The sequence below is a fragment of the Mugil cephalus genome, chromosome 14 (assembly GCF_022458985.1).
Source record: "Mugil cephalus isolate CIBA_MC_2020 chromosome 14, CIBA_Mcephalus_1.1, whole genome shotgun sequence".
Taxonomy (NCBI): domain Eukaryota; kingdom Metazoa; phylum Chordata; class Actinopteri; order Mugiliformes; family Mugilidae; genus Mugil; species Mugil cephalus.
This window is the reverse complement of record NC_061783.1, coordinates 22,138,539-22,161,631: the sequence shown is the minus strand read 5'-3', so window position 1 is coordinate 22,161,631 and position 23,093 is coordinate 22,138,539. Positions and strand designations below refer to the sequence as shown.

Genomic DNA, 23,093 nt, shown 5'->3' with positions numbered 1-23,093 from the left:
GGATGAGACAATTTGAGATGAGAAGAGGCGAGATGAGATGATATTCAGACGAGATGAGACGAATTGAGATGAGACAAGAAAATGTCAGGAGACAAGACAAGACCCGAGATGAGACAATTTAAGATTATAAGAGATGAGATGAGATGAGATGAGATGAGATGAGATGAGATGAGATGAGATGAGATGAGATGAGGTAAATTCAGGAGAGAAGAGATGGGATGACAATACAACCTGAGACAAGATGAGACAATTTGAGATTCTAAGAGATGAGACAAGATGCACTGAAACAAGACGAGATGATTTAACCTCATCTTGTCTCATCTTTGAATTCAGACGAGACGAGACGAGATGAGGCTTGAGATACCCTGTCCCATATATATATGAATTAAGGCGCGAGGACCTGAGACAAGATGAGAAGAGATGAGACAAGACGATTTGAATTGTGATAAGATGAGATGAGACAATGAGAACTGAAACGAGATGAGATGCGATGAGACACAGCGACTTGAGATGAGAAAGAAATCTGTGAATTGAGACAAAAGATGTTTTGAGAAGAGAAGAAGTTAGTGAGATGATATGAATTCAAATGAGATGAGACGAATTGAGATGAGACAAGAACACATCAGGAGACAAGACAACCCGAGATGAGACAATTTAAGATTATAACAGATGAGATGAGATGAGGTAAATTCAGGAGAGAAGAGATGGGATGACAATACAACCTGAGACAAGATGGGACAATTTGAGATTAGAAGAGATGAGATGATATGAACTGAGACAAGATGAGACTTGGGCGACTTGAGACAAAATGACTTGGGATAAGACAATCTGAGATGAACTGAGAAGAGATGAGATTGATAGAAACGAGGCGACTTGAGACGACAACAAAACAAGACGAGATGAGAAGAACTGAGATGATACAAGACGACTTAAGATGAGAAGAGACTATTTGAACCGAGACGAAACAAGGCGACTTGAGACGAGATGATGATGTAGAATCACAACATTTTATAATAAAGACGTGTTAGTCTGTGGTTATTCTCATTCATTCTAATTTAATCTCATAAATGACACATATTTGTCCTAATAAAGATCTAAAGGGAGACATCGATTCGTTCCACTCACCACAGCAAACGCTGACGTATTGATTATTTGATGGGTTGTGTTCGTATTCGTCTGGTCTCGCGTGTCCCACTGGATCAGCCCGGATTTAATTGGTGCCATTTCTCTTCTGTTCCCCCATTAATCACCAGTCACTCAATCATTTACAATCAATAAAACAATATAAAATAATCTATAACGTGTCTGTCTGTGAAAACATGGAATGACTTAAGACTCAGATTACTTGCTATAGATGTGTAGAAATACATGGAGGCGGATTTGAGAAACACTTTAGTTAACAATTAAAGCAAGATACCAAACACCATTAATATACAGGTGATATATCGGGTCCTGTCCTAAAAAAATAGCTAATTTAATCTGCATTTTTATACAAAAAAATGCAATGAATCACTGTTATTTTCTGTTTTAATCTAATTTCACATTTTAAAGTTTGGCCTCTTAGACAAGATGCTCCACCTCTTTGACCATTTTTGTATTAGTTAGGCGGAGTCAAGGATTTCCAAGATGGCGTACGCCGGAGACACCACGCTGAGCTTCAAAACCACGTAGGAGTCATCAAGGAGGGTTTCGTTTTTAGTTTTTTGTTTTTTTTTGTGTGTATTTTTTAGGACCCAAACAATATGAATTCCAAAAACTATATAAATAACTTCAACCAGAAACCCTTTTTTTCCTCTTCAAGGCCATAAATTAACATAGCAAGGTAATATTTAAGCTAGTTATCCTATCATCAACGTAACTTTAGCCATTACTGGCTCAGTTCAAGTGATTAGCAAGGTCATTTCTAAGCTAGTTATCCTAGCATTAACGTAACTTTAGCGATTACTGACTCGGTTTAAGTGATTAGCAGGATAATTTTTAAGCTAGTTATCCTAGCATTAACGTAACTTTAGCCATTACTGACTCAGTTTAAGTGATTAGCAGGATAATGTTTAAGCTAGTTATCCTAGCATTAACCTAGCTTTAGCCGTTAATGACTCAGTTAAAGTGATTAGCAGGATAATGTTTAAGCTAGTTATCCTAGCATTAACCTAGCTTTAGCTGTTAATGACTCAGTTAAAGTGATTAGTAAGGTAATTTTTAAGCTAGTTATCTTAGCGTTAACCTAACTTTGGCCATTACTGACTCGATAAAAATGGTCAGCAAGGTAATTTTTAAGATTTATGCTACCTTTAGCTTGCTAACATATCAGTCAAGCGTGACACATGCAACGTCATGGGAAACTTGTTGAGTTATTTATTTCACAGACTCGTTATAAACTGACTAATGAGGCAAATCATGTTATGTGTGATAAAGTTGGACTGTCGGCTCTTCAGTAGAACGGAATTAAATTATTATTTCGAAGAGGAAGAAGCAGCAAATCTTCACATTCAGCTTCAAACACGAGCACACAGACAAGGTGTAGTGGGATTTTTTTATTTATTTTATTTATTGTTATTATCAATTAAACAGTATGATTTCTACAAACGCAAGAATTGATCACCAATAACAAAAGGGTTGCACATCTGTGAGACCTCCGTTGGGATATTCTTGGAAATAGACAAGTAAGGGGATGTTATAAATAAATGTATCATACAATTTGAGGTATGCAGAGTAGCCTTGAATACAAATATATGCCCATGCCCCCCCTCCCTCCCTCCCTTTGAAGTGGTTAACGCACAAACAGTCGCACACACACAGGCACACAGTTTTTAAATCGGGGGAGCGGTTAAACTAAACATGGTTTACAACATCTGTGTCGGAGAAATGAGCGAGACGGTAAAAATACAACCCAACAAAGTTTTTTTTTTCTTCACATTTCATTTTTACATTTCACCCCCATATCTTTTTTTTTTTTTTTTTTTTTTGCCTCGTTCTGTTTTAAAAGTGAATGAGATGTAAAAAACCACAAAGCCTTTCCATGTCACTATACATTCTCCTCCAACGTGAGAAACACTTTGAATCGTCGCGTGCCCTTTAAAACGCCGTCGAGTGGAGCACAAACAAGAACGTCGCTTTAATAAAAAAAAAATAAATAAATAAAAATCACGTTTTGCAGATACACATTAACGGCTGCGACACAATCTCACCAACGGCGTGATAACTTTATCGTGCTAACTTCAGCTTAGGAAAAAAAAAAAACCCAAAAACACGAAGTGTCTCCGCTATTTTACATCTTCAAAAAGTTCTTGCTTTGGTGAATGTAGCTGGGCGAGAAAACCTGCGACTGATCAATGTCCCTTTTTTTTAAAATTTAAAAATAAATTAAAAAAGCTCGTTACAGGCTGATATGAACGCGTAACGACCGCTTTTTTTCAAAAATCGCCCCCGAAGACACGACCGAAAGTTTGGTCAAAGGTGAGGTTTGGCATTCCCAAGAAGAAGAAGAAGAAGAAGAAGACGACACAGGAAGAGTTACACGCACGGCCACACAAATTAAAACATGTACATTAACACGTGTACACGCCGTGACATCATCAGTCAGCATTATGACATCACCGACGCTGGCTTCTGACATCATCATGCGTTTTTCGGCTTTTTCTCTTTGATTGCATCGGCTCCTTTTGAGAATACAAAGTTGTTTGTTGTTTTTTTTTTTATTATTATTATTATTCCACTAGAAAGTTTTTAATATCAGACAAATAAATAAATGAGAAAAGAAATAAAAATCCAGGATTATATGTTAAAATTGCACAGAGACTTAAAAAAATAAATACATGTTTAAGTAAACGAAAAAAAAAAAGTGATAAGAGCTGTTGTAGTCTCATCAAAGTGGGGGGATTTGAAACATTTGGAATAAAAAATAAAATTAAAAAATAAATGGCTGGCAGGAAGTTTCACTCAATAACCCGATCATGATCATTTCTGTCTTTATAATACAGCGCACAAAACCTTCAACCCCAAGAAGCGTGAATCCAGCTCGAAGGTCCATCTCACGGCCAGAGAAACAAACCAAAATTAAAATAATATAATACAAAAATATGACATCGTTATGGTCACCTCTCCTCCCGAGAAGTTCCTTTTGCTTTGCAGTTTTTCAAGGAAGAAAAAAAATCAAACGGTGAAAATATGATGCACGAGCATGCTTCCCGATACACAGAAGAAAATGAGGGTGAGAAGCAGACACTGTACAAAGCACAGACGCACACAACAAAGATATTTTGTTTTCTTTTAGCCCTTGGTGTGAAGTTGTCCATTGTCCCCCCCTTTTCCCCTTTCTTCGAAACGAGGTGAGCAGCTGAACTTGCAGGTAGCGTGAGGCGTCGTCGACGTACGCGGGTTCGTTTTAATGCAAAATCGGTGGCAGAAAGAAACTCGACTCTCTCTCGATGAAAAGGTAGAAAACAGTTGTTCGCTTGGGTGTTTGGTCGGTCGTTCATGTTTAAAGTGTCCGTGCACCCTTTTGGACCAAGATTTCTTCATGAGGGGGGTCTGATTTCAAAAGTTTCTTTGCTAATTATTAAGCAAAAAAGGGTCACAGCACAATGTTTCATAGATGATAAAACACCCACTAGAGTTCACTGTACAAAGGCTTCAAGTTAGCTAGATTCATGCTGCAAAGAGGGTTTGAATTAATGATTAAAAGGCCCGGTCACGCCAGAAAAACACGACAAAATGCTTCCACATTTAGCCTTAGCCATAAGCTAGCACACTGGCTAGCCGGGACACGGTAGCCAAACTAGCTTCAAGCTTAATTCTTAATATTTCTCTGCATGTTATACAATTTCATTTGATATTGAGTCACTTGAAGAGAGTGGAAAAAGTTGTCTTGGAGTCATGTTAGCATGCTAGTCGCTAATGGGGCATCAACGTCACAAACATTTCTATCGTTAACTTGTTTCTCTTGTTGGCTCCAATCCTCCAAAACCTTTTCACGGTTAATAAACTATGACAATTTTCTCAATGTCACATAAGAAAAAAACAGGAACAAACTTCCACATTTAGCCTTAGCTAACTGCTAACACATCAGGTTAGCCTGGACATTGTAGTCACATCAGCTCCAAACTTATTTGAATTCCATCATTCTCTAAAGCTGATGAACTTCCAAGTTTATAACATTTCGTTTGATACAAAGTTAGCGAGGAGAGTGGAGAAAGTTGTCTCGGTGTCATGTTAGCATGCTAGTCGCTAATGGGGCATCAACGTCATAAACATTTCTATTGTTAACTTTTTTCTCTTGTTGTCCCCAATCCATATTTAGAGATAATTATACTTTGTTCACAGCTAGTTTAGGATTCTCAATATGCAGAAACAACAAAAATAGGAAAAAACGTCCACACTTCGCTTTAGCTAACTGCTAACACACCAGTTAGCTAGTCAAATAGTTCCAAACTCATTTCAGTTCCATCTTTCTCTGTTTTGTCACTAGTTTGGTAGCTTATACTTAACATTTACATTGTTTTATAGTTAGCGAACAGAGTGGAAAAGGTTGTTTTGGTGTTAGGTTAGCATGCTAGTCACTAAAAATCACAAACATTTATATTTTAGGTCCTATCTCATAGCTCACAGATAAACTATGAGAGCTTCCTCAAGGTCACACAAGAAAAACACAACAAAAAAACTTCTCTATAGCCAACTTCTAGCACACCAGCTAGCCAGGATATGCTAATCACAATAGCTTCAAACACATTTCCTTCAAGTCTTTCTATGTTTTCTTACTAATTTAGCAGTTTAACGTTGTGTAATGTGATTTAGAGTTAGCAAAGAGACTGAGAAGGTTGTCTTGGTGTCAAGCTAGCATGCTAATAGAGCAATTACATTGCTAAGTTTGTTAAATATTTCTATTTTAAAATTCCGTCTCGTAGCTTCCTCAGCAAACAACAACATGCTCTGGCTAACTGCTAACACACCAGTTTTTCTCTTCAACCATTTACCCACTTATTGGGCAGTTTGTAGTAGTTAACATGTCGATCATTTCATTTAACACAGAGTTAGCAAAGAGAGTGGGAATAGTTTGTCTTGGCGTCATGTTAGCATGTTAGTTGCTAATGGGGCAACAACACCACAAAGTTTCTTAAACATTTCTTCTCCTTTCTTGTAGCTGTAGACTGGATTATTTCATTTCATGGTGAAAGGGGGGAAGAAAAAAAATCTAATGGGGCACGAAGGCCCCATCATTAGCCGTCTGCTAACAATTTTCTCTTTAGCTACAATGGCTTCCTCCAAATTTGCCAAGTTCATGAAAGTCCAGCGATAACAGCAACCAGATTATTTGATTTCGTGGTGAAACGCTGGTGTGACCAGGCCTTTTACAGCAGCAGTTTTTGAGTTGATTTTATTTTTGCATTCTTACTGGCTTCATTTTCACCCGGAGTGAATCAAGCCACAAAGCAAACAAATGACCGAACAAGGCTGGATTATTGATTATCTAATCACAGCTAGAGAAAGAAATGATCGCCAGCCTCTCAGGTAAAAAACCAGGCCGGCTAAAAGGTTAAATATCATTTGTTTTCGACTTAGTATACACAAAATCCTACAGGGCTCAGTATTGTTATTGTTATAATTATAATAATCATCATGTTAATTTCATATAAAAGCGACTTGTTAGGTTTTTAAATACTTTTATATAAATACAAAGACAAGCGAAGCCGTCTGCCTCTGCGCTCGGCGCTCGGATTCAAAGATGGATGAACGTCGAGGACAGTGCAATAAAACTCAAGGACAATTCAACAAAATTTTGACTCGGTGGACGGACATCCTTCGATAAAAGTCACAGCGAATAACCCGGCAGCCTTTAAACTGCTCCTTTACTTATTTATTTACTTTTTTGCTCTTTTTAAATGGTCTTCCCTTTTCAAAGAATGGCTGAATATTCTCTTACACAAAGTGACGCGGGAGAGAATCGATTGGCTTTAGCTTCGCGATGAGATTTGATGCTGTCGTGCAGCGCTGTGACCAAAGGGGGCGCTGTTTTCCGCCGCCTCCTTCTCAGGGCAGAGTGCGAGGCAGCCAGCCGAGATCAAAATCTCTCCACTTTTATCTCGTCCGCCCTCCTCCCTTCAGCTACTTTACATCTTCCATCGTGTGGTTTATCTTCCCCTCACACTGTCACCTCGTTCTTACTCGCAGTCCGGAGTCCCTGCCCTCCTCCGCCCCCACCTCCTCCACCTCCTCCACCTCCGGGGATGAAGTGCAGCTGCTCGATGGTGTTCTGCCTCTTGTTGGCGAAGGCCATCCTCCGGGCGTTGGGGTGTCCGTGCAGCCCCATGCCGGTCATGGCGGCGGCGGCGGCGGAGGCGGCGCCGCGTGGCGGGTCGTGGTCGTGGCCGGGCGTCGGGTGGGAGTTCATCTTGATCATGTGGTGTCGGTCCATGGACGGCGTGGCGCAGATGTTCTGCTGCGACTGGGCCTTCTGGTGGTGGCTGAGCCGGCCCATGGTGGGAACCATGCCGCCGCCCACTCCTCTTTCGGCTCCTCCCACCACCATGCCCAGGGTCATCAGCCGGTCCTCCAGTCGGTCGGGGGAAACCAGGAGACGCTCGTGCGACCTGCAACCACAAAACCAAAAAATAAAAATCGTATACAACTTCTTATCTTCACTAGCATCGCTGTGGTATCCAAGCTTCACAAATTCTGTTTTTAAAATTCATCATCAACATATTTGTTTTATTTTTCTCGTAACGCTTTTAGAATTTAGACCCTTTATGAGGCAAGGGACCATATTTGGTAACTTCACAAATTCTGTTTTTGAATTCATCATCAACATATTTTGTTTTATTTTTCTCGTAAAGCTTTTCAGATTTTAGACCCTTTATGGGGCAAGGGACCATATTTGGTAACTTCACAAATTCTGTTTTAAAATTCATCATCAACATATTTGTTTTATTTTTCTCGTAACGCTTTTAGAATTTAGACCCTTTATGAGGCAAGGGACCATATTTGGTAACTTCACAAATTCTGTTTTTGAATTCATCATCAACATATTTGTTTTATTTTTCTCGTAACGCTTTTAGAATTTAGACCCTTTATGAGGCAAGGGACCATATTTGGTAACTTCACAAATTCTGTTTTTGAATTCATCATCAACATATTTTGTTTTATTTTTCTCGTAACGCTTTTAGAATTTAGACCCTTTATGAGGCAAGGGACCATATTTGGTAACTTCACAAATTCTGTTTTTGAATTCATCATCAACATATTTTGTTTTATTTTTCTCGTAACGCTTTTCAGATTTTAGACCCTTTATGGGGCAAGGGACCATATTTGGTAACTTCACAAATTCTGTTTTTGAATTCATCATCAACATATTTTGTTTTATTTTTCTCGTAAAGCTTTTCAGATTTTAGACCCTTTATGGGGCAAGGGACCATATTTGGTAACTTCATCACTTTTTAAATTGCATCCCTGTTCCTCTCAGTGAGGTTTAGACGCGTTGACTGTCTATAAACTGTGGACAAACCCACTGTGACGTCACCCGTTGGACTCTGAAAAAAAATTAAGCTCGAAGTGGGCGGAGCCTGCGGTCGCCGTGTCCAAATATGGACATTTGGGTTGTGTTAGGGCGGAGTTAAAGCAGCCGCCCACCCAACTTATGCAGAATTTTGAACCAATTAGGTAGAAAGAATTTCAACCCTGAACCAAGAGACTTAACAAAATTAAACAGTTTTAGTAAAAACGTGATTTCTACTCGTGTCTTGTCTTTATCTGCGGTATCTCTCTTACCGGCGGAGGGTCTGTGACGTGGAGCTCCTGCTGGTGCTCATCATGGCTTTGTAGTACTGGTGTTGCTGGTTCTTGGACAGGCGGGACAGCGTGTTGCCCTCCCCGAGTGCGAGCAGCTGGTCCTGGGACCGGACGCGGCGCGGCGGCCTGTCGAAGCTGGAGCTGGTGTAGTGGGTCTGGGCGGGCAGCGGGTACGGGTTCGGGGTGGAGGCCGGGATGTGGAGGTGGGGCCGGGAGCCGTGGAGGGGCAGCGTGCCCCTGGATCCCAGCGTGTACTCGCCCCCCCAGGGCAGGTGGTGCTGGGAGGAGTGGAAGGAGGGCGGAGCGTTGTTGGAGCGGCGCTTGGAGGTGTAGTAGCTGGAGTACTCGTCCAGTTCTTTCTCTGATTCAGCAAAATAAAATAAAGAGTGGCAGAAATTAACGTCAATGGATGAATCAGATGCATCGACTTTTCAGCACAGTAGGTCAGAACTGGTTTTGGTTTCTTCCTAGTAGAGCTCCCCCTGGTGTCTGGCTGCAGTATAGACCCCTTCACATTTTGTAAACAGTGTGATGTTTTTTGAGGGGCGGGGCTTAACTGGAGGCAAAACATCTTAAATACTATAGCATGCAAACACGGTTAGCATATTTCAATCGATGTTTTGGAGAGAATGGACGAGGAAAACTTATATTTTAGAGAATATACTAACACACTCGCTCCCTGAGACCGTGAGAGTTATTTTAAATGGACGATTTGACCTAAAGAGGACACAGAGGAGACAAAGTCTGGTCTGTCTTTATCAAGTCAAGCCTCTAAAACAAAGATATTACAAGAAGTAAGTGGAAACACGTAGTAAATACAACTTCTGCTTGGACACCCCTGAAGCACACAACTAATGTTGCGTTAGCTTGCAGTTAGCATTAGCATGTAACAAGAATCCCCCTGGTATGTGATAAAACTTAAAGTTAGTGTTTTTGCTTTAACCCCCAATGATACAACACGATGACAATGTCCTTGCTAGCAGTTAGCATTAGCATGTAACAAGAATCCCTTAAAACACTAAAATACATGTCAAATACATATATACATCTAAATATATATATATATATATATGCATTGTCCATGTTTATATACAGTCTATGGTTTCTTCCATCAGCTACTAGAGGTTTAATGAAAACTCACTTTTTGTTTCTTCTACAGCTTCAGTATCATTTCATTTATTTTCAGACGTCTGTGCACATTTTACTTTTCTGTTTTCTATACACTGCCCTCGTTCAGAGGATTGAATATAAAAGTAGAAAAGTTAACAAAGGGATCGAAAATAAAAGGTAAAGTGGAGGTGACAATAATGAAAGAATGGGTTATACAGAGAGGAAGAGAAATGCTGCACGTTTCCTGAGGAGGAATAAAGGGATGAAGAGGAAAAAACACACATTTAGCGTGTTTCATTAATAGTGAGCTTTCTGCTCCGCGGCCTGAAAACACTTTAATCTTCAAAGCTTTTCCACGGAGGCAGCTCCACATGAGCCAATTTAAACCTGACCTTTAACCATCCACCTCTCCTTCGCTCTGCTTCTGTTTCTACCTTTTGTCTCTTTGTTTTCAATTTCCAGCTTCCGCCTGGTCTTTAGGTCAATCTCTCTCTTTCTCCTCCTCCTCTGTTTGTCTCATGTCCTCAGCCTCTCCTCCTTCCTCCGTTGTCTTTCTCTTGTATTTACTCCCGTCCTGTAAGGCCAAATTATCTGGAGGTTTCCTCTAGACAAAGAGGCCTTTATCAGCGACCCCCTTTTTTTTTTTTTTTTCTTCTGCAGGGAACTACACATCAAAAGCTCCAGGTTCGGTCTAATGGCTGGCGAGAAGCCACATTCTCTCTTTGTGTCAAAATCACTACATTTTATTCTCCTTTTGAAGCGAGACTTCCACCAAAACTGACGTTCAGTGGGGTTTTCTTGGGAAAAAAATAGCAGAAAGTAAAAGTATGACTCAGATTCGGGCTCTAGTTAAGTCTTTCTTTAAAAAGGCAGTTGAAATTTTTAGACAGGAAACCTCTTCACTTTCATTATTGTAATGTCCGAAAAGAGTATAATATTCTTGGTTTGGGCAGCTACCAACTCTTTATGGACGCCTGCCTCATTTTCAAAGATTTAAATGGGAAAAGTTGGGTTTGTTTTGACATTGTCTATCTGTGTCTGGTTCTGTAATTGTCTGTTGTGTGATTGTTGTTTTAAAGTCTGTGTTGTGTACCTGTGTTGGGACTACAGTTAAAAATTAGCATTTGGCGCATTCACGCTGATGATTAACGCATCAATGTTGATTAATGTGCATTGTCCCAATTCAATAAACTAATAATAATAATAATAACAATAAAGGAGGCTTTTATATGTTAGGTAGGAAAGGAAAAACTCAAATTGCGTAAATTTACTGTTGGAAGTGACTGTAACCGTAAATTATCAAGTTGATTCTGGTTGTCTGATTTGTTTTATGATGTATTATTTAATACATTCTTTAAAAGACATGAAAATGTCAGTGCTCTTATCTGTTATCTTGCACTAATATCCTGATTGCACATTAATTAAGTTGTGCACCGACACTTGAGTCAATTGAGGAGATAAATAATAAATGAACATGTGCTTCCAGCGACAGATTTTACAGCTGCATCACCACATGATGGCGCTTCTTATTTGCATCCAAAGAAACTGAGATCAGATCTTAAGCGTTGGCCGGGGACGCATGTGGAGACTGGTTTAAGACAGATATATGTGAATAAAAAACTTAAGAGGTGGTATAAATATGGAGATACTCCTCTAAAGTGAAGCCAAAGCAAGTAGAGCTCCCCCTGTTGGCTGGAGGCTGCCATATACGCTCCGCCTCCTCCATGTTAGTGGGCGGGACTTGAGCCAAACTAAAACACTAAAATGATGAAAATGATGCACGTTCACGTGTCGATTCTTTGGATAAGTCTAGTTTTAGTTGACACTATGGTGAATAATTCAACATTTCCTTGTAACTAGTGGAAGGAAGAGCAGAGCGTCGTAGTAATTAAATGAAAATGAGAGTGAGTCTGGAGGAAGTGTGGGCGGAGCATCGATATCACGTCAGTTTTAACAGTGAGAGTAAGTGGAGACACGTTATATACATATTTATATACAGTCTGTGTTTTATTTCCAGTGCAGATTCTTAACCATGAAGGAAGAGATAACGTGTGATTGTGCTAAAGAAACATGGTGGTCTATAAATTTATTTGTCATTTTAAGAAGTGAAACTGAAATCTGCTCCTAATCTGGGACATAAAACACATAAAAAATGTCGTTAACGCAACCGAGAGGAACGAGAGGACGAGGGGAAGCGGAGGTGAAGGTCACTGATGTTTAATGAGCCTCTAACTGAAACGATAATAATAATAATAATAAAGAGTCTCATCTGGATGCTGCTTACACCTTATTATTGCCTCCACCTATAGCCTAACATGCACAGACGACCCCCCCCCCCTCCTCCACCCTCCATCCACCACATGTATGAAGCATCCATCACTGCAGAGCCGCCTCCCCTCCCCCTGCAGCCTTATCACAGAGAGAGAGACGTAAAGACAGAGAGACAGAGACAGAGACAGAGACAGAGAGACAGAGACAGACTGCCTCTCAAACATCGAAGGAAGCCAGACCCCTGCGGACCAGCCAGCCAACGCCCCTTCCCCCCATCTCCACAGCCCCCCCCCTTTCACTGCATCCCCTCCATCCATCCTTCTTTCCTCTTTCTGCTCAGTCGATCTCTATCTTTTTTTTATTTTCCTTCACGCTCATTTGCTCAGTCAGCTCTTTCTCCCTTTCCTTTCCTTCCTTCCTTTCCTTCCTTCCTTCCTTCCCCCCGTCGCCCGGTCAACACATGTCTTTTCCCTTCTCCTCTCTCATCTTAAACCTGTTAAACTGCTTTTTGTTTTGCATCAGTTTCTTTGAGATGATGATTATTATTTTTCTATTCTGGGTTCACCGGGGACCGAAGCCATGTCCACGCACACAAAAGCCTCGGCGTCCATCTCTGCTGGTCTCTAGTGGACGTTCCAGGCTCCGGTTGCCTAGGTAACCGTCTCGTATATTTTCCGAACCCAAGTGTTTTTTTGAGTCTATTTGAAAAGGGAAAAACCAGCCCTGCTCCATCTGGGTTCACCCGACACAACGAGTGGTTTTAACCTTCCAATGTGGCTCCCGACTGGTCCTCAAGCTTTTCTCTTTTTGTGCCTTTTGTAGATAAATATGGACGAAACGTCTCCACTTCCTCCCATCGGTCCCACTGACGGTGGTATGAGTGGTTGTCAAGGGCAACTGTCTATCAGCATGATGTCACATCCTGTTTCTATAGAGTCAAATGACTAAAACTTGAACAAAATATCAGTATTATATTAACCACCTAAAATGACACACAAAAAAATCATCCTTTAGTGTTGACTGTTTAAATACTATGGACAAAGACAGTGGATTCTGAAGCTTGAAAATAAAGTGGGCAGAGCCTGTGGCCGCCATGTTGGATGAGCTTTACTCCGCCCACACTTTGATCCTCCAAATATGGACAAGGTCCATGAAAGCTTAATTATTATTAACAAGAGAACTGGACAATAGATGGGGATGCAGTGGGATGAGTTCTTTGTGGTAGGTGGACATATATATGACGATACACCCATATTTATTTATTTTTATTGATATATTTATTTATTTATTTTTATTGATATATTGGTTACTTTTGATTATTGTTGGTTTGGTCGATTTGGTTGTGTTTTTCTTTTCAGTATCGAATATATTGCTTTTTTCTGATTTATATACATATAAAAGGTTAATTTGAATAATAAATAAGACAATGTAATGTAAATGTAAACATGTTTTGTGATGAAATAACCCTTTTAGATGTAAAAGGGGATGAGTAAAATAATAATAAGTTACAAAAATGGACATGGGAGTTGTGTTGGGGTGGAGCTAAACCAGCCTGGACTGGGCGGGGCTTCTATGACCTGTACTGCAGCCAGCAGCCACCAGGGGGAGCTACACATTTTGAAGAGCTGCTCATTGCATCCTACACTCTCGCAAGGAGGCGGGGCTTATATGGCTCAAAAGGGTGAGGTAGCAATGCATTGTGGGCTTAGAGGGCAATTGGAAAGCCTGTTTTGACTGTGCAACGCTGCACTTGTGTTTTGTTGTTGTCCTCTTAGCGTGTTAGCCTTAATATTAGCGAACAAACAGCTGCGTTCAACCATATTTCACTTTTTAAAAGTTTTAGACTCCAACCGACACAGATAACGCTCTCACATTAAATTTTTAATCCTTAAAGTGACGGATTTGTGAACGGAGTACGAATGTAAACACACAATCTTTGACCCTTAAAAATGGTGTTTGTAACCCACAATGCATTGCATGATCACATGGCCTTTTTGAGCCTTATATCGCTGTAAAGCTGGGCTTTTTTAACATGGGGGTCTTGGTGGATTTGCTGCCTCTAGTGGCCACTCGATGTACTGCAGCTTTTTGCACTTGTGCATGGGCTTCATCGCTCAGACCCAGAGGTTGGTCCCATCCATTAACATGTAGGGGGCGGGGCTTGTACGACCTAAACTGCAGCCAGAAGCCACCAGACTTTGAGGAGCTGTCATGGGGTCCACTTTTCCTACACTCCCGAGACTCACCCAGCCTCTTCAGGGAGCTGTAGCGGTTGATCTCGGGCTTCACGGCCGACTCGTAGGACGGCGGCAGCTGGGCCAGGTTGTGGAAGGAGTGGGAGAAGGACGTGTGGCTGCTGTTGTGCCTCATGCCTCCTCCTACGATGATGCCGCCGCCGCCGCCGCCACCGATGCCGACTCCCCCGGGACCTTTCCCGCCGCCGGACATCAGGGCAGCGCCGGAGGAGAGCTGGGGGGTGTTGTTCATTCGGGGTCCACGCTCTAGAGAGAAGCAGGATGAAGTAGATGAGGAGTAAATATTGGACAAAAAAAGGAAAACAAAGATACAAGCTGGTAAACCATCAGTGAATGCAGGAAGTGTCTCTGAGCTCCATGGCGACCATCTATAAATACAACCGTGTTCATCTGAGGCTCCGGCACAAACATATCAGCCACATGTAAATACACAGAAAGACACCGATAGCTTCAGGAGGAATCCATACAAATACACGCACATTCACATTTACGCAGAAAAGCAGCACAATCGATCATCGATACACACAAAAAATGATTTATCTTACGCAACATTGGCTGCATATGGGGGAGTAGCAGAGGGGTGAGGGGTGAGGAGGGGGGAGGAGGAGGAGGAAGAGGCTGTTTTGCAACATGTATATCAGTTATATCATTAGATATACGAGCACATTCATATGTCACAAACAGCAAACACGTAGGTGCACTCAGCAGTGACCTAGCGTCTGACAAAACTCATGCTGCAGGATGGAGCAGAAACTTCACTTTCAGCAGGAAATATTAAAAAAGTAAATAAAAATAAAGCAGCGTTCAAATGGTGGCCGACGTTTTGCTTCCCGTCTTAGAGCCAGGAGTAATAATCAATCAGGTGCCGAGTCGATTCAGGGTGCTAATGGCTGCCATCTTGCCCAGATAGCTGCTGTACATATATGTCCAACACCGACCACTGACAGTAATGGGCAATAACGGCCTTAATTATGTCTCTGTTAAGTGCCACTCAGGGAACACACACACATCAGGTTGGTGGAAAAAGCAATGCTAGCCTTGGAGTTAGAAAGCACAGCATAATTTTAATACCTACGATGGCCCAACGCGAAGAGATACCGATATTTTCTGGAGCCCTGTAAAGGGTTAAAATGATCGAATCTGTACTGAACTGCAGCCTTTTGTCGTAGCTGTTTATTTTAGGACGGCAATAAACCAAAAGCACGTTCATGTGGCATCAAAGCTGCCATAAAAAAAAGGCTGAAGAAGAAGAAGTGTGTGGAAGTGGAACGTCTGGTAAGTTGGTGGTAGGAGACCATCACTCAATACTTCCACCTTGATTCAACAGCTCCAATAAACAAAGCACAGAAATAACAACAACAACAAACAGTGAACGCTGGGTTTAAAAGAAGAGAAAAGTTTTGTGGAGACAGCATCAATGAGAAAAATATTCCAGAGAGGGTTAGTGATATTAGTGATATTTATACGTGGACTGTTTACATTTAGCTACCACTACTCAAATAAATTAGAGCTACTGTTGCCTGGGAGGCTAGAAAGCTAAGAAGAGCCGCTGTTAGTAGCTGTGAGGCTAGGAAAGCTAAGAAGAGCTAGCATTAGCTTGGGATATAAAAGTGCAACTATTAGCTGTGAGGTTAGGGAGCTACGAACAGCCACTATTAGCTGTGAGGCTAAGAAGCTAAGAAGATCCACTGTTACTTATGTGACTAGGGAGCAAAAAGGAGCTACTATTAGCTGTGAGGTTAGGGAGCTAAGAACGGCTACTATTAGCTGAAAGGCTAGGAAGCTAAGCAGAGCTAGTATTTGCTGTGAGGCTAGAAAGCTATGAAGAGCTAGCATTAGCTTGGGAAATAAAACTGCAACTCTTAGCTGTGTGGTTAGGGAGCTACGAACAGGTACTATTAGCCGTGAGGCTAGGAAGTTAAGAAGAGCTACTATTAGCTGGAAGGATAGAAAGCTAAGAGGAGCAACTATTAGCTGTGAGCTTAGGGAGCTACGATGTGCTACTATTCATAGCTGGGAAGCTAGGGAGCTAAGAAGAGTTAGTATTAGCCTGGGAGATAAAAGTGATTCTATTAGCTGTGCGGTTTGGAGGCTAAGAAGAGCTGCGATTAGCTGTGAGGCTAGGTAGTTCAGAGGAGCAACTACTAATTCGGAAGCTAATAATAGCTACCATTAGCTTGGGAGCTAAGAAGAGCTCTAAGTTCAACTGGTTTAACAGTAAGAAAAACAAGCTGCACTTATCCTGTATTTGTCAGATAACTGTAATAGTTATATATGCAATAAAAAATTAATTTGTACATTTAAGTTTTAGCTTCTCCAACATCTTTTCTTCTGTTTCTGTGTCTTCTTGTGTAATTCTCTCCACGAGGGACAACATGTAGGTGTGCAACGGCTCGGAATAACTGGCACAACTGAAACAGAGCTCAAAGTTCACTGGAAATCATGCTGCTCTCCTTCATCATCATCATCATCATCATCACGTTTCCACGGCAACCGCATCCAGCATCCCTTCATGTCAGAGGCATTTTCATTTATCTAAAGGGAATACGAAGCTTGCTAGCATTGCTTTTTTTTTTTTTTTAATTTTTTTTTAAATTATGATTGTTGTTTCTTTTCTGTATCACGTTGTGGGAAAACAGGACCAAAGTCAGAGCAGTGACCTCGAGGCTCAAAGCCAAGACCTGAAAGCACATCATGGCACATCACTGCTACACAGGAGGAGGAGGAGGAGGAGGAGGAGGAGGAGGAGGAGGTGGAGGAGGAGGAAGAGGAGGCAGGCTTGTGGCAGTGGTGGTGGTGGTGGTGGGTGAAGAAGAGGGGGGGGGCGCACAGGTTTGCGTTGCATTAAGCAGCGAGGAGAACAGGCCAGACAACTTTCAGCTCACGCTCTTATGAAAGATGTGTCAATCTCAACACAATCTCACAAGAAACAGTAATAATAAATAAATAAAAAGACGTTGCTGTTGTTGTTGTTGCTGTTGTTGTGTTGACAGAGGCACAGCTTGTGCTAAGAGCTCGGTAGGACAGGCCGCCAAGGACAATGATGCGTAATTTATACTACTGCGCTAAAGTGACGCGAGTGCACGCGCACGGACCTCGTTGTGTAGTTGAATCCAGGTCTCAGGGTGAGAAAGACAAATAAGTTTTTTTTTTGTCCGTTCACCCCTCGACCCTGTAGCCCGACGTCTCATAACAACAACATCATCAGTGGGGGACGACAGGCTTGTGACTGGGGACGGGTACCATGATGGCATTAGCTTAGCCCCCTTAGCTCTATTCTGAGCCGACGCTACGTCAGCTTTTCACCTGCATGGATGGAAGTGAACCTTCAAAATGTCTAACACCAAATGTTTGTCAAAAGTTTGTCTGGACTTCACCTCTAAAGATGCAGACTGGTCAACCTGCAACAAGAGAGCTAACACCTGGAATTAGATTTAACATGTGACCAATGTAGCGTCTTTGATGGCCCGACAAACCCCAAGCCACTCGTTTATTATTCAATGCATATTGGGTCATTTAGTCTTATTTATGTTATGGAAATTATTTAATCAAGAATGACAGAGTCACTAGAGCCTCGTTTCAAAGTTGTACTTGCAGCAAAGAGCCGATACATGAACTACAGCAAGAGCTGAATGGACCGACAATAGTGAGGTTGGTTTGACTTTTATACATTAGATCCTGTCCTAGAATAGAGACAACCTTGTTAAAGAGACAGGCTGTCAGACATATTGGAATTTAACTAGTCATAACAAAGGAGCTGTAGGATCTGTGGGACCTTCCTCCTACTGTTGAGTGGTGTATTTTTCCAACAATTTATATTATTTAAATTAATATTCTGATCAACTTGCACGTCACAAAATGCATTAAAAATAAAACCTGAAACATAAGTGGTGGCACTTTACGTACGAGATTACAAAGCTGTACTATTATCCATCTTGTTGTTGTTGGAAACTGCAACCTGCAACAAGGAAGGTAACACCTGGAATGTGATTCAACGTCTGACCACACTAGGAAAGAACTACTATTGGCTGGGAAGCTAGGAGGAGCTACTGTTAGCTGGGAGGCTAGAAAGAGCTACTGTTAGCTGAGAGGCTAGGAAGAGCTACTCTTAGCTGGGAGGCTAGGACAAGCTACTTTTAGCTGGGAGACTAGGAAGAGCTAATCATGGCTGAGAGGCTAGGAGGAGCTACTGTTAGCTGGGAGGCTAGGATAAGCTACTGTTAGCTGGGAGGCTAGGAAGAGCTACTATTAGCTGGAGGCTAGGAAGCGAGGGAAGACCTACTATTAACTGGGAGATTAGGGAGAGCAACTGTTAGCTGGGAGGCTAGGACAAGCTACTGTTAGCTGGGAGGCTAGGAAGAGCTATTTTTAGCTGGGAGGCTAGGACAAGCTACTGTTAGCTGGGAGATTAGGAAGAGCTAATCATAGCTGAGAGGCTAGGAAGAGCTACTGTTAGCTGGGAGGCTAGGATAAGCTACTGTTAGCTGGGAGACTAGGAAGAGCTAATCATAGCTGGGAGGCTAGGAAGAGCTACTATAAGCTGGGAGGCTAGGAAGAGCTACTATAAGCTGGGAGGCTAGGAAGGGCAACTATTACCTGGGCGACTAGGAAGCTAAAAAGAGCAACTATAAGCTGGGAGACTAGGAAGAGCTGTTATTAACAGGGAGGTTAGAATGCTAGGGAAGTGCTACTATTAGCTGGGACGCTCGGAGGAGCTACTATTAGATGTAAGGTTAGGAAGTGCTACTATTAGCAGGGAGGCTAGGAAGCGCTACTATTAGCAGGGAGGCTAGGAAGAGCTACTATTAGATGTAAGGTTAGGAAGTGCTACTATTAGCAGGGAGGCTAGGAAGCGCTACTATTAGCAGGGAGGCTAGGAAGCGCTACTATTAGCAGGGAGGCTAGGAAGAGCTACTATTAGATGTAAGGTTAGGAAGTGCTACTATTAGCTGGGAGGGTAGGAAGAGCTGCTATTGGCTGGGGGGCTAGGAAGAGCTGTTTAATAACAGGGAGGCTAGAATGCTAGGGAAGTGCTACTATTAGCAGGAAGGCTAGGAAGAGCTACTATTAGATGTAAGGTTAGGAAGTGCTACTATTAGCTGGAAGGCTAGGAAGAGCTACAAACCATAATATCGACCAGGCCTCTCCTGATTCAAATTGCAACAACTAGACCAACAGATCAGGATGGCGACGCATAGTAATTTGCATGTCATAAAATTGCTTAAAAATAAAAAGGCGGGCAAAAAAGACACAGCGCCGCCTAGTGTTTGGGTGGAGTTGTTACAGAACGACGAGGTACGAGTAGAAATGGTTCACAGCGCTTTAAAGTCTATGTGCAGTAGTGTAAATTACGCATAACACCAAGACAGACAGACAGTGAGGCCGTGAGGCCGTGAGTCCGACGCCGCCGCCATCGCCACCGCCATCAGTGGGCGGGGCCGCGCTGACCACGAGTCTTACCGATGGTAGCAGAGTGTTTGGGGCTGGGAGCTGAGCCCTGCTGGTTAAAATGGTGGTGCAAGTTCCCAGCTGCAAAGAGAGCAGAGCCGACAAACTGATGGACAACCACTCGAGACACACGAGAGGTGTCGAGTCAGCAAAGTGTCAGTGTGAGGACAGAGAGAGAGGACAGGGAGGAGGAGAAGAAAAGGGACAGTCCCTCCAGGAGTTTGGTTATTTTTGTCCGTCCAACAGTCACAAGTTTTCCAGAAATGCTAATCAGCACTTCCTGTTGGAACTTTCTGTACCAACGTTTATGCTAATGTCATTTTGTTTTATGGTATTTACAAATTAGTTGCATTTTATTCTCTTGTTGTCGTGTCAGATTAATCAAACCTGTGACAGGATGATAGTTGTGCATGGTATGTTACAAATTATTACGTTTGATTCAATGCATGAATACTGAAAAAACATGAATAACTACAGCTCGGATGAAAATCATCCATCGTTAGAGTTCTAAAGTTAAGGAAACAACAAATTACTTAAAGAAATCTTCAGATTTATTACAGTAAAATGAATTTTAAGTGCATCTTGACATGTTTACAAATGTAAATAATCCAGTTTTATAGTCACTTTCAGTTTAAGAGACATTTTTTGAGCCCTGTTCAAAAACTAAACCTGATAAATAACAATATAAAGTGCTTAAAATACAAAGAAAATCCAGCACCAATTTTGTCCTTGACCAGAATTTGACTTTAGATTTAAAACCGCTATCATTGGCAGAGTTGAAGAGCAACTCAAATCCTGGAGGGACTGAAAGAAATAAAGAAAGAAAGAAAGAAGACAGCGACAGAGAGAGACAGAGCAGAAAACAAGAGATGTGTGTGTTGTATTTGTGTGTGAGAACAAAAACAAACATTGACCTCCACAAATCAGAATAAAAATTACGTTTTAATCCGACAGAAACAACACAAAAGCTGCTGCGTGTGTGAGGGAAGGACTTTAAGGAAATAAATGTCGGATTTTTTTAAGTTAGTTACAGCAAATGAGAACTGTGTATTACTGTGGTATTAAATAAAACTAAATGTAAAAGTCTGGACCAGAAGCAGTGACCGTTGTGGGACACCGGACTTACTGCGGTTGTCTTTGCTCTGCAGGATGGGGGTGTAGAGGTTTTTGGACATGCGTCCGTCTGAGGTGGTGGTCAAGACCGCGTTGTTCCTCTCGCCCGGCTGCACGGGACTCGACTGGTGGCGCAGGATGTCCACCAGTGATCTGAGGGAGGATGGAGGGACGAGAAAAGGAGGAAAAATAAAAACAAAACATCAGAAAAATAAGAGACGGGAAAAGACGAGAGGTGAGCTCAGGCTAGGAAGAGCTACTATTAGCTGGGAGGCTACAAAGCTGGGACGAGCTACTCTTAGCCTTGAGGCTGGAACATTAGGGAAGTGCTACTATTAGCTGGGAGGCTAGGAAGAGCTAATGTTAGCTGGGAGGCTACAAAGCTGCGAGGAGCTTCTCTTAGCTTTGAGGCTAGAACATTAGTGAAGTGCTACTATTAGCTGGGAGGTTAGGATGAGGTACTGTTAGCTGGGAGGCTAGGAAGGGCTAACGTTAGCTGGGATGCTGAGAAGAGCTACTATTAGCTGAGAGGCTACAAAGCTCGGAGGAGCTACTCTTAGCTTTGAGGCTAGAACATTAGGGAAGTGCTACTATTAGCTGGGAGGCCAGGAAGAGGCTAGGAAGCGCTATTAGTAGCTCTGACACTGGGAAGAGCATCTATTAGCTGGGAGGCTAGGAAGAGCTAACCTTATCTAGGAGGCTAAGGAGAGCTACTATAAGCTGGAAGGCTGGGTAGAGTTACAGTTAGTTGAGAGGCTAGGGAGTGCCACTTTTAGCTGAGAGACTGGGCAGAGCTACAATTAGCTGGGAGGAGCTACTCTTAGCTTTGAGGCTAGAACATTAGGGAAGTGCTACTATTAGCTGGGAGGCCAGGAAGAGGCTATGAAGCGCTATTAGTAGCTCTGAGACTATGAAGAGCATCTATTAGCTGGGTGGCTAGGAGGAGCTAACCTTAGCTAGGAGGCTAAGAAGAGCTACTATAAGCTGGAAGGCTAGGACGAGTTACAGTTAGCTGAGAGGCTAGGGAGTGCCACTATTAGCCTGGAGACTGGGCAGAGCTACTATTAGCTGGGAGGAGCTACTCTTAGCTTTGAGGCTAGAACATTAAGGAAGTGCTACTATTAGCTGGGAGGCCAGGAAGAGGCTAGGAAGCGCTATTAGTAGCTCTGAGACTACGAAGAGCATGTAGTAGCTGGGAGGCTAGGAAGAGCTAACCTTAGCTAGGAGGCTAAGAAGAGCTACTATAAGCTGGAAGACTAGGAAGAGTTACAGTTAGCTGAGAGGCTAGGGAGTGCCACTATTAGCTGCGAGACTGGGCAGAGCTACTAATAGCTGGGAGGAGCTACTCTTAGCTTTGAGGCTAGAACATTAGGGAAGTGCTACTATTAGCTGGGAGGCCAGGAAGAGGCTAGGAAGCGCAATTAGTAGCTCTGAGACTGGGAAGAGTATCTATTAGCTGGGAGGCTAGGAAGAGCTAACCTTAGCTAGGAGGCTAAGAAGAACTACTATTATTTGTAAGGCTAGGAAGAGTGACTATAAGCTGGGAAGCTATGAAGAGCTACTATTAGCTCAGAGGCTAAGAGGTTAGGAGGAGCATCTATTAGCTGGGAGGCTAGGAAGAGGCTAGGAAGCACTATTAGTAGCTCTGAGACTGGGAAGAGTATCTATTAGCTGGGAGGCTAGGAAGAGCTAACCTTAGCTAGAAGGCTAAGAAGAGCTACTATAAACTGGGAGGCTATGAAGCTGGGAGAAGCTGCTATTAGCTAGGGAGCTAGAAGGTAAGAAGAACTACTATTATTTGTAAGGCTAGGAAGAGTGAGGCTAAGAGGTTAGGAAGAGCATCTATTAGCTGGGAGGCTAGGAAGTGCTACAAACCACCCTAACGACCTGGCCTCTCCTGAACCATCCCGATCAGCTGTTCTAGTCTTTATTCGCATTAGTCGACCCTCACATTCGGTTTGTTGCCGTCTCACCTGGGCATGTTGATGTCTCTGTTGCGGGGTCGACGGGCCACCTTGCTGAAAGCGATCCTCACGCCCACGGCCACCACCAGCGTGAACGAGATCACGCCTCCGATCACGTAGGCCGTGCTGGTTTCAGAAGAAGAAGAAGAAG

At 42.4% G+C, this 23,093-nt stretch overlaps 1 protein-coding gene across 2 annotated transcripts in view; it reads right to left on the bottom strand.

The window, feature by feature from the left end:
• Positions 1-4,977: 4,977 nt before the first annotated feature.
• The window catches only part of shisa7b (shisa family member 7), a 40,968-nt gene continuing 22,852 nt past the window's right edge, over positions 4,978-23,093 (bottom strand). Inside the window, exons 4-9 of one of the 2 annotated variants that reach the window (XM_047605772.1) lie at positions 22,952-23,068; positions 20,992-21,131; positions 19,878-19,946; positions 14,409-14,663; positions 8,761-9,142; positions 4,978-7,586 (exon numbers count right to left, since the gene is read on the bottom strand). In XM_047605772.1, coding sequence (XP_047461728.1) covers positions 7,139-7,586; positions 8,761-9,142; positions 14,409-14,663; positions 19,878-19,946; positions 20,992-21,131; positions 22,952-23,068 — 1,411 coding nt within the window. In that variant the 3' untranslated portion in view covers positions 4,978-7,138. The remainder of the gene's footprint in view (positions 7,587-8,760; positions 9,143-14,408; positions 14,664-19,877; positions 19,947-20,991; positions 21,132-22,951; positions 23,069-23,093) is intronic. The other variant, XM_047605773.1, reaches the window with a different exon arrangement.